Genomic DNA, 12024 nt, shown 5'->3' on the forward strand with positions numbered 1-12024 from the left:
AGAAATTTAGCTCTTTCCCCAAGGACTTCAGTTGCTTCATTTGTACTACTCCCTGTGAGTTAATAACATTGACTGGATAAAAAAAGATGGAAATAGCCACTGTGAAATCTCCCACTGATTTGTGAAGGCCCGTTTTGAAGCCCTGGGCTGACTCAAAGACACTGTGCACTCATATACTGAGAGTGGCTGCAGTGTGTTTCCTATGATATCGTGCACACTCCGCCAGGTTGACAGTTTATCCCTGGAGATTTTGCAGAGTACTGCAAAACTAGTAGAGAAATAAATTACTTTCTACATCGAGTAAATAAGTAGTGTAGAATATTGCTTTTTTTTAAAGAGTAACAATTGATGTACAATTCATTACATTGTTGAGAATGGAGGCAGTTTGGTTAGCAAACTGCATTCATAAACTGAACAGATGCAATGCGCAGACACACATATTGAGTAACAGGTAACAAATAAAGGACTAATAAAATGGTTGAATTTTACTCACTAAACTGAAGCATAGACTGCTTGGATGCGCTATACCAGCGGTCCCCAACCCCCGGGCCTCGGACCGGTACCGGTCCGTGAGTCGTTTGGTACCGGGCAGCGAGAGTTGAGGCTCAGGTGTGAAATGTATAGTTTTCAGGGTTTTTATCGGTTTTCAGCGTTATTTTGTTATTGTTTTTATTGTTTACTTGGTTTTCCTTGGTCTTTTCACGTGTGTTATGAATAAATTTTCTTTTTTTCGGTACCGGTACTAGTTTTATTTTGTTGTATTTATCCGCAACACCTTAAAGGCCGGTCCATGAAAATATTGTCGGGCATAAACCGTTCCGTGGCGCAAAAAAGGTTGGAGACCGCTGCTATATACCACAGATAAGCCATTGAAAATGCTCCAAACGGCATCAACTGCACACACACGCACACACACACAAACACACACACACACACACACACACACACACACAAACACTGTGTAAAGATGTAGTTTAATGGCCAAACTAATGGATGAAGGGTGGCAGACTGTGTCAGCACACCTATCTCAGTTATCCATGTTAAGCAGTTATAAATAATATTCACTTGCAAATGTTAAAACGTATCCATAGAGGTCAAAAAAGAGGCCAGGCTTTAAATAGGCTCTTTAATGCTGTAAAGTTGGAAATCTTAACATGAAAGTCTAAAGGGATTTTGGAGCCAGCTTCAAGTGGCCATTAGAAAAACTGCAATTTTTGCCACTTCATCAGTGGCTTAATTTTTAAGCTTTTTAAGCCCATTGGTAATAAACCCAACAATGCTACTCAACACATGACTCTTACCCTTTTTCTGTGTATGTAGTCTTTTAGTCTCTGGCCCATATTTGTAGGATTTGGGCGTGGACATTTCCAGTCTACATATTAAAAAGCTAAACTGTTGGCTGAGAATGCCCGATTTTTGTTTTCAAGCTTTTTGTTTTGCAGTTCGTCCCTCGTCGGCTCTTCATACAGATGTATATCTGATTGGCCAGTAGAATTCTGTAAGCAGCGTACAGATAGAAAGGTCTCATGTAGTGAAGATGTGATTAACACTGTAGAAATAATGCAAAAATAATGGCAGCCTTTTGAATCATGAGCCGTGTGCCAACTTTTCCCTGGTTTGCGTGGTATTTCTCAGTCATGTCAGCACTTTTCTCTTCCTCAGGTCATCATAGCACTGTCAGAGAAGAATCGTTCCCATATTCCCTACAGAAACTCCATGTTAACGTCTGTTCTGAGGGACAGTCTTGGGGGCAACTGCATGACCACCATGATTGCCACTATGGCAGTTGAGAGAAGGAACCTCGAGGTAAGCATGGTTACAATGAGGACATGTTCAGACACAAGTCTCTTAGATTCCCTCAAAAAACAATACTTTATTGTAGTTTTAGGACACTACTTTTGTCGGTGGGCTTCGTAGAGAAACTGTTGTTACCTTTGTTGAGTCTCTGCATGCATTCCTTTGAGGAAATGTACAGTATCACATGATTACTAAATTATGGTGTAATCAGGGGTATTCATTTTTCCCCCTCCTATTGACAGATCAGATCACTGACAGATTTTTCAAACTATTTTCCTCAGGAGTCCATCTCGACGTGTCGCTTCGCACAACGTGTGGCTGTCATCAAGAACGAGGCGATACTGAACGAAGAACTGGATCCTGCGCTGGTGAGACAATCAGACGCTCTCGCTGCTTCGCCAGGCCCTCGGAATTCTGACGCTGAGCTGCACAATCACACCACAGATCCATGACTTAATGTGCCGTTTTATTTTGGCCAGACCCTCCCTTAAGCTTCCAGACCTTAAATTGATCGGCAAATGAACAGCAGTGAGAATCCAGTTTCTAAACTAAGTGTAACCCACCATGTGCTTAAGTGTCCTCTTTGGGTTTCCAGCACCAAGTTAGTTTTTCCATTGTGACACAGTCAGTCTGAAAGAAGCCGTTTTCCACCCTCAACATGTGGACGCCCGTCCATCTTGTGATATTTAGACTGCTCACACGTCCTGTTTGCAATCTCTCTCTGTCTTGTTTACATGCCTCCAATTCTGTTATGGCATATTCTCTCCCAATAATTCCCAGCCTCTTGAGAAAATATTCAGCTGGTGTATACATATGTCCTTCACACAGTCATGCAAGGAAGCAGAAATTACACATTGCACTCCTCACTGAGTAGTGTTTCCCCAGATGTAGTTATGAGGAGACTTTTTTTTTTAAACCAAGAGTGGGTAGTCGGCTGAACATCATTATTTTTATTTGGTATCTATATATTTGGGATTAACTAATAATACTTTTTCAGGGGTGGTACTGGTAATTATTAATTTAGCAAGGAATAAGCAATACCTCAGGAAGTTTTGAATAAATTCTGATTAAAACTTGTAGGGGTGTAGAGTGGCAGCCCGTTCTCACTCCCGAGGCATTATATACTGACGATTTGTCAAGTCCCGCGGCGTTCCTGAGGAACGTGAAAGGTGACCGTCCGCGTTCTTATGCTACATGCCGGGTTATGGATGAAATCTAGTAGAATGACAGTCCCGCGGTAATACACAATCCAGCTATGTATTTCAGCCCTAACCCTAACCTCATCCCTAAAATACACTCATTAATCACATACCTGATAACAGTTCATTTAATTTACTTATAATAACAAAGCCTACAGGGGATATAAACTCTACACAAATAAGTAGCAACACAGGACAAAAACTAACAAAAAAACAGGGCTCATCAGGAGGAGAGGAGTGCCTTACAGTGGACACTATAAATCAGGGGTCCCCAATCCCAGTCCACGAGGGCCGGTGTCCCTGCAGGTTTTAGATGTGTCCTTGATCCATCACAGCTGATTTAAATGGATAAATTACCTTCTCAACATGTCTTGTAATTCTCCAGAGGCCTGGTAATGAACTAATCATATGATTCAGGTGTGTTGACCCAGGGTGAAATGTAAAACCTGCAGGGACACCGGCCCTCGTGGACTGGGATTGGGGACACCTGCTATAAATACACAGGCAAGAACATGAGGGTACGAGGAACAGGTGGGAACACAGCTGGAAGAAATTAGACCTAAGGAGACACGAGGAAACGCAAAGTCAACACACTGACATAAGACACGGACCTTCACAATAAAACAAGAAATACACCTGGCTCAAGGGCACAGACTTGAAACTACACAGAGGGGACAGAAAACAGGGACCTGAGAACTAGAAATACAAAACAAACCATCAACCTATCAGTCAAAACCTAGAAGAAAACAAAGCTCAATGATAACACAAAAAACCAAAATGCTGGATCACCGACCCAGGATCATAACAACTATTAGCTTAAAAGGTAATGCAGCCTAGAGACTGCTTTGAGCTCTTGGGGGCTTTTTTGTTGTTATTTCATTCACTAATAATAGGAAATCACATAATCACAGCCAGGTTAACCTCTGGCACGATGCCCCTCCTTCACTATTTGTGGTAAACTATATAACACTGTTCTTAACAAAGCTACTCTTTGCCTCACAGAAATAATTTATTTAAATTCTCAAAAACAGTAACAAAATAGTAATTCTAGTTATACTAGATACTTTGGAATACCTGTCACACCTTCCACTGTTGCAGTTTGCAAACCTGGTAGTTGTTAAAAAGGCCTAATGGGCAGATATATGGTAGCGAGTCATCACTCCTGTATATACTTCCTCTGCTCCCAACCTATCGACAGCTACTGTATTACTGCTGCTGCTAAGAGTTGGCTGGCCACTTGCAAACCCCACAGAGGTATTTTTAAGAGAGTCTGCGGCCGGCTCAGTAATTGTGACAGTGTCTGGCTGCTCCCAGTCGGGTCCGACACAGTTACAGCTCCAGGCAAACCCAACCTCCATGGGCAAACCTCTTGTCTCTGTTTATGGATTTTTAGTGTATTTCTCATTTTATGTTCATTACTTCTGTCTCATCTATCTCTCGGCCCAGTTTACTGAGGAAAATGCAAAGCAAGCAGCAGCGCAGCATGCAGAATAGAGTGATGTCATTTATTGTGGTTTGGGGGGGACACACTGACTCCAATTTTTGGCCTGCCCCGTCTGAAGGCGCACTGTGTCTTGGAGTCGCTGGCTTTGGTGATTTAAAACCTGAAGTTTGCTTTTCACAATGATTTGTCTGGTCCTGGTCCTATACTGTAGCCTGCAGGCTTCAAATCCTGAGGAGCAGGAAACCAGCCAGACCAGACAAAACACTGAACACGTCTCTCACTGACAGGCAAAGAATGAGGTGTTGAAAGTGACCTGTGATGATGATTAAGTCAGCCACAGTGGCCGCACCATATAAGGCTGCATCGGTTAGTTCCTCTAAGAGCACTGATGTTGGCGTTAATCCTTCATTTAGACCCGGCTGATCCCAATCTGCATTCATCAGTGGAGATTGTCAGCAGCTATTGTAACAGTCACATCGCACTGATGCATTTATGTGTTAATGCTCCCATTATTTATATTTCTTTAATTCTTAAAAGGGTTAAAAATGTTGGCTTGAGGTTATGCATTTGTGCAGAGGTTAACTTAGGGGCCCTCTTAAACTTAAAGCCAGTATTCACAAAAACGCAAACAACATCCAGCTTTAAAAGACAGCTCTGATTAGCTGTACCCCAAGTTGGTGCTTTAGTAGTATACCCCTTGGGTTACTCGTACTCCTGCTTGGGAATCACTGGTTCAGTGCAGTGCTTCTTGTTTTAGTCTGTAATACCAAAGTAGTGCCATATGACACAAGAAATTCAGCCCATGTGTTCGCATTTTGTTGTGGAGGATGAAAACCTAGCACACAGTTAGTTGTAATGGGAAATTTTGCCTAATCCTCCTTTATAAAAGAGGCCCCATAATAGCAGCATGTTTGTGAGTGGCATACTGCGTAACGCTGCACATATACATTTTTAAGGTGTAACCTGTGGTTATATTGCGGGTTATACTGCAGTGCTTACACTTTAGTGTGGGTGGTTATGTGCACAGGATAGAGGGTATGTTTTCAAGAAGAGGAGGTATAATTTAAAGTTAGGCCTGTTTAATGTTTCAAAGTTAATTGTGTTTGTCAGTACATAGACTGTGACAGACATAAAGGTAGAGAGAAAGAGGGAAAATGAACATCTAGATGTTTCTTCTATCATCAGATTTGTGTTGTTGGGTTTCCATAGGGTTTGCTGACATCATCAGTCACATGGTTTGAGTCCGTTTTTATTCAGAGCCTGCCCTGAAACTGTGGTGCCAGTGTGGGCTTGGCGCTCTGAAATAGACTGCGCAATTCTGCTGACCAACAACTGGTGGGCAGCTTTTGGGGATGCAGCTGGAAGAATTACATCAGACCACGAGCTCCAAAAAGGAGATACAGGGAGCGGCTCTGGTGAAGAGTGGTCAGATGTGGTGTTTGGTGTTAAAGCATACAATAAATACAGGGATGGGATGATGTGGGGTGATCGAGGTTGAAACAGCAAAGTCACGCCTTTCCAAAAACACACAACAGATCTGTTTCTTTTCAGAAGCGTCTCAAGTTGTGTTCGAGTGTCTGGCTGCTTTGGCTTTTCAGTTTGAGGTTGACACTCAGTCTGACCTTTGTCCTTGATTTAATTCTCACTGACCTTTAACTCTTTAGCAGTTCTGTGTCAGGAGTGGCACTGACTAACACTTGCACACAGTCGCTAATTTCTATTCCCTTTGCTCTTTGCTGTTGAGATATTTAAGTAGGATTTACCCTTAAGTAAGGGGGTTTTAGCAAAAAGAACAATGGCCACTTGTGTTTTTAGAGGGTTTAGTGTGTTGTTTCATTTGGGGATTTATGTAAAATTTTTATTACAGTGGGTTTGGCTTCATTTCAGTAATTTCATGATCCATTGACTTTGACTATTTTCCCCACCATTAACATGTAATTGCATGTCTCTGTTTTTCTCTTTTGGGACTGTTTCCTCTTTTTGAACAGATTTCCAGTGTGTAAATACCAAGTTATTGAGCCAGTCATTCACAATGTTTTTGCTGTCCGGATCTACATTTTCAGTTTACCATAGCACTTTACGTTAGGTCGTGGCACATGAGAATTGGACTCACCTCTGACCTCTTGCTCATCATCCTTCAACCTGGTTATTTTGGAGAGCTCTTCCTGTTAAAAGGAGTTTTTCCTTCCCACTGTCCCCAAGTGCTGCTCATAGGAAATCACCTGATTAGTGTTCTTCTCTCTGTTTAATATTGTACTGCCTATGCACAATGTAACTGTTGTGGTGAATTGGTCCCATGTCATTGCATTATTACACATCTGCAAAGTAGAGGTTCTTTTTTTACTTTTATAGAGAAACACGGTCATAATGGATAAAAAATGAATTTGCTGCTGATCAAAGTATCACAGAGTCAAATGTTTATCTATCTTTTGGTGTTAAGATGATGCAAGCATGCAGTAAAATCTTTTGTAAGTTGTAACAATTTGTTCTCTTTCTGCACACAAATCTTTTCCTCGTGTGGAGCCAATTCCCTGATCAGTCTGACACTTTAAGGATAAGAAGCACATTTCCTGTTTAAAATGTTTTTGTGGGTGATTGGCAGTATTAGTTCAGAGGACCTTAAACGATTAACCAAATCATGTCTCATCATACCATTATCCCCAGTATCACCAGAGTCACTGGTATCTCGCGTTTTAGTGAATTAATCAGAGTTAATAGAGCATTAACACATTCATGAAACCAAGCTGAACTGACACTGTCCCATGAGATGAGCAGTGTCCAAATCTGTGATCACTGACTGACTAATCCTTTACGTGTTAGGTAGCCAGATGGCAGTTAATCCTCTGCTAGACTGACACGAGGCTGCTTAGACTGACCTCTTTAGGCATAGAGCCTTTCAAAAGAGGCAGACTTATCTCCAGAGAGTAAAGGTTGTGGTGGTGAATTCACTTTTATCTTTTGTTATTGAGCCTCTTTAATCAAAAAAATCTCTCTAGGAGCCTTGGTTCTCAGTGATAAACAAGCATACTGCTGTCAGTGTAAATCACTCGAACGAGGCTTCTTGCTCTAAATAAAAACACCTTTTTTGATCAGTAGTGTTTCTCAGGCTTATGATTTTTTAAACATTAATATAAATTCTTCTTGTAACTATTTTTTTCCCAAACCTGGCTATCTAAGTACTTATTTAAGAATCCGTGTCTGGGCTTGGTGTCATACTTTTCTTTTTATACGTATATATAGAGTAACCAGACCCGGACAGCCAGCAGCCTGTTGGCTTGCTGAGTCCTTACCAAACACGTGTGGAGAGACAGCCACCGTTGAGGTTTAATGCTATTTTGTGTTTTGCTTTCTGCATTTTTCTTCTTCGAGTATCCACTTGTCTGGAATCACTTAAGTTTGACCTCAGAAAGCATCAGCAACATAAGCCGCAAGATTATTTTCAGCAGGATTGTCTCATCAGTTGGCAGCAGCTGGATAGTTTCTGTCTGCACGTGCTTGTGTATGAGCGTCTGTCTGTGTGGAGTACTGTACTTGCAAATGTGTGCATTAATCCCCACTTTCTGTGTATATGGTGTGTATTTCAGCTGATAGCAAGTTTGAAAAGAGAGATCCTGTCTCTTAAGGAGGAGCTGGCCATGGTGACTGGAGAGCAGAGAGACGACCGACTAACTCCAGAGGAGATCCAGAAGTACGTCACCTCTACTTTTTAAAGTCCTCGTACTTTTAATCGTTGCATCGTCAGATGTTGTTCTCGAGTTAACTAAGAATGTAGAGCAGCTCAAACGTGTATCCAAGCTCCACAGACTGTATGTAAAAGATGGAAGTAGCCGGTGTGACGTCACATAATGATATGTGGGTTCTGCATTAGTGTTATCACCATCATCATGTTGTTTTCTGTGCCAGAAGATGATCAGATGAAGATCACACAGACACAGATATTGCTAATTAGTGCTTAGTTAAAATCTTCGTGCCATTTAGTTTCACTGAGTCAGATATGACCATATTTGGATTAGAGGGTGGAAGGTTAAGCGCAAACACTAAGCGGTTTTGTTTGCAAGCTGCATCAACAAACTGTATAGCTGCATTCTTACCAACCTTGAGACCTCAGAATTAGGGAGACATTCAAAAGGGCTGTTGGGGGGGTGGTATACATATACATATATATACAAAACACTTGAATTTTACAATGTTTATTTATCGGATAAAATAAGTTAAATGACACCATTATCATTGTCCGGCCGGAAACAGCGGGGGTGTCCAAATTCAGAGGCTGCGTCCACCTGACCGGACCCGGCCTTCGCGCTCTAAGTGGGCCAGGTCCTCCGAAAGCTGGGTAGACTGGAAATGAGTGACGGTGAAATTGGATGGTCTAGCCTTCAGAATTACATCACGAGATCTTTCGGTGAAGTGAAACTCTGCCGTCTGCTCCTTACTATCTAAAATATAACCAGACGCTGGCGTAGATTTTCGACCATCTCACACTTCTGTTTAATCAGTTTTCTGTTTGACGTTTATTCAGCTGTGTGAAAACCCCGGCGGAACCCACCTGAGGGATTAATAAAGTTTTATTTTATCTAATCTAATCTAATAACTTTAATCTCAGCCAAATCGATTTACTCATGAACAAATAAAACACTGAAAAAGGCCAAACAATAACATGTTTAAGTTATTTAAGTGACTTATATATCATGTTTAACCTGAGTAGCGAAAGACCGAATTTGAAAACAATGTGCTGGGAGTTTGCTGTTCTCGTCGGCTCAGATATTTGAAGTTTGCACAGCTACATTCTCGCCTGAAAATACGCTAAAAGTAAAAGAGTAAAGAGTAATATTGAGCTAAGTAGCTGCAGTAGTAGTAGCCATTGTTGGAAACTGGAATTGGCTGGGCCAATCTGGGATATAGTTTTTCAATTTTGTTGTCCGAGTGGAAAATCGGGAGAAAATCGGGAGAAATTTGGGAGAATCGTGGTGCTGGGAGATTTTCGGGAGGGGCACTGAAATTCGGGATTCTCACGGAAAAATCAGGTGGGTTGGCATGTATGTATAGGTGCTACACAGAAGTACAGGTACCTGCTAATTAATGCTAAGTAACAAACAATTTCATTGTTTCATCAGCCCCTAATATTATAATCAAATTATTATTATAATTATTAATTTGATCATTGGAGTGGAGACCAAACTATTTTCTGTAGTTAACTGTGAACATGTCTATTTCTGATGTAAAGCTGAATATTTAACATTGAGGTCTGTTGGGATAGTCGTTTTGCATTTCACTGAAGCGTTTCCTTCATTTTCAGGCCTAGAGAGTGCTGTGTTGATCCTCAGACACACAGAAAAGTGCAGAGTATACTTTATGAACTGTAATTTGTATTTGCAAAGCTCAAACCCACAGATTCTTAAGGAAAAATGTCTGGTGATTTATAAGTATTTGGGGACTGCCTAATGTGCGTATATAACTTATGGTGCTGGCTTCACATTGGTGCTGAATTGAAGTCTTGCTCAGTGCGGCTTAACCAGATCTCATGGCGTTTCCCAGCGCTGCTTTATTTCTGCTGCTGTACTCAAGTGGCAGACTGACCCAGGCAGTCGGGCAGGGCCAGGGTTCAGACCAGAGGTTTCATGGAGGATTTGGCAGATTGCTCCTCAAATGCTGATGCATTTCCCATGCCTTCGCCCCCACAGTTCACCCGTTTTATTATTTCCTCTCTACCCAGGTGATTATCCTTGATTTGCCTCTGTTTGTGCCAAACTCACACTGGGAATCTTTAATAGTATCTATTATGACCACATTTGCTGGAGTTTTTTTGTTGTCGTTTCCTCTCTATTTGATGTCCCCACTCATTTCCTGCGCTGATCGATTGCACATATCCTGGGTTATTTACTGTCACAGTTCCAAACGCACACACATCCTCGGGACTGCTGGGCTTTTGTGTTTCCAAAAGACACTTCTGTGTCAGTCCACTTCTATACAAGCTAAAGTCAAAGTAAATGTTTTAACAAGCAGTGTTAGTTTGCTACACTTGCTTGATAACGGCTCACATCACACACAGTTGAGCCACTTCTTGGAAAGTTTCCGATTCCAGTGTGTATTTCTTTCCTCTTGCAAAGTATTGAACATTGCATCCAAGGGCATTCTTAAGGTTCATGAAACCACTGATGTCTTGCAGGACCCTGAAACAGGACCGCTGCGTTTGTTTTAAGTCCTTCATCATGTAAACCTTGCATGTTCTTGTGTTGAACAAAAAATAAAAACCACACACTGTCGTGTCTACATTGGATGGGTTTGGGCACTTGCCTCCTGCTCTTTTCCTGTGGCCGCTTCCAGATCTTGAAGAACTAATGTTTGGACTATCGTTTAATGATAGTTTATCAACAGTCCGGCCCAGTGGAGCTGAAACACAAGTTTAAGTAAATAGTTTTCTTTGACCAGACCCACATTTTAAACTACTCAAATGTATATCTTAACTGTTTAAGTGCTGAGTGAGGAAGAATATAAGAGGGAGTGTGGCACTGCTTAGATGGTCTCTGTGTGTTTATGTGCACGTGTTTAGATTGGAGGAGCTCGTTAAGGCTTATCTGGATGATCCCGATCCAGATGTGACACTGTCACTGGGACCAGACATGAGAAAGATCCAGCACTGCTTCTCCCTGCTAAAGGTAATGTATTCACAGTAACCTATGTGTACAGTCTAAGGAGCTTGGAAAGAAAGTGACTGACTTAAGTTTTGTGAAGACACTCACCTCTCATCCAAGAGGCTTCTTCAGTTTTAAAACCAAATGGTGGAGAGTTTTAAACTCTAGTGGGGATTGTCCCTTAAGAGTGTTGTTGACCCATTATTGATCATGTGCCTTGTCACATGACCCAAGGTGTGAAACAAGGCATCGGTCATTACCCGTATTATTCGGTAAAATCACTGTGAGACTACCATTACTTGGAGGACTGAGAATCTGCACAGTCCTGCTAAGTCGCCTCAGCTGGTGAACGGGACAGTTAGACACAGTTTTTTTCAATTTTCATTAATTGGGTAGGGCTGTGCGATATGACCGAAATCTCATATCTCGATTTAAGACATCTATTGTCCCGATAACGATATAAATCACAAAAATTTTACATTTTCTGTAAATTCTGTGAATCTCGGGCAGCTCGATTTGTGTGTTTCCACCTGTGCGTCGTGTAGCTGGAGTCGAGTGTTTTAACCGATGCATGAAACTATACATTTTTAGACAAGTTGTAACGGCCGCCGTTTTCTTTGTGAGTATTTATTACACAGCGTGCTGCAGGGAAAAGCCTGTTCTAACGTCTGAGTCTAAGGTTTATTTTGCTTCTCATCCATAAATACTCTGCATACTCTGTCACGCGATTCAGTTTATTTTGAAAAGTCTCAACAGGATCTTGAGCTTTATTGTGAAAGGTTTATGTGGAATATGAACAAGGGGACATGCAATGGTTTTACCGTTGTTGTTGCTAACGACAACACATAAAAACAGGCGCTTGTCTGTCTGTAGTGTGGTTATATTAAATATAAAAGAAAGAGAGAACTTTAAGAAATGAATATAACCACTACAGTGACCATCAAAACGATGA

General features: G+C 41.4%; 1 protein-coding gene across 6 annotated transcripts in view; it reads left to right on the plus strand.

Annotated features, from left to right (window-relative positions):
• Positions 1–12024, plus strand: part of kif6 (kinesin family member 6) — an 81590-nt gene that overhangs the window by 22833 nt on the left and 46733 nt on the right. For all 6 annotated transcript variants that reach the window (XM_085391528.1, XM_085391527.1, XM_085391529.1 and 3 more), the window contains 4 exons: positions 1663–1806; positions 2079–2165; positions 8025–8128; positions 10991–11096. In XM_085391528.1, the coding sequence (XP_085247654.1) occupies positions 1663–1806; positions 2079–2165; positions 8025–8128; positions 10991–11096 (441 nt within the window). The remainder of the gene's footprint in view (positions 1–1662; positions 1807–2078; positions 2166–8024; positions 8129–10990; positions 11097–12024) is intronic.

The sequence above is a fragment of the Rhamphochromis longiceps genome, linkage group LG19, assembly GCF_057381845.1.
Source record: "Rhamphochromis longiceps isolate RC_006_pf linkage group LG19, R_longiceps_female_GT1.1, whole genome shotgun sequence".
Taxonomy (NCBI): Eukaryota; Metazoa; Chordata; class Actinopteri; order Cichliformes; family Cichlidae; genus Rhamphochromis; species Rhamphochromis longiceps.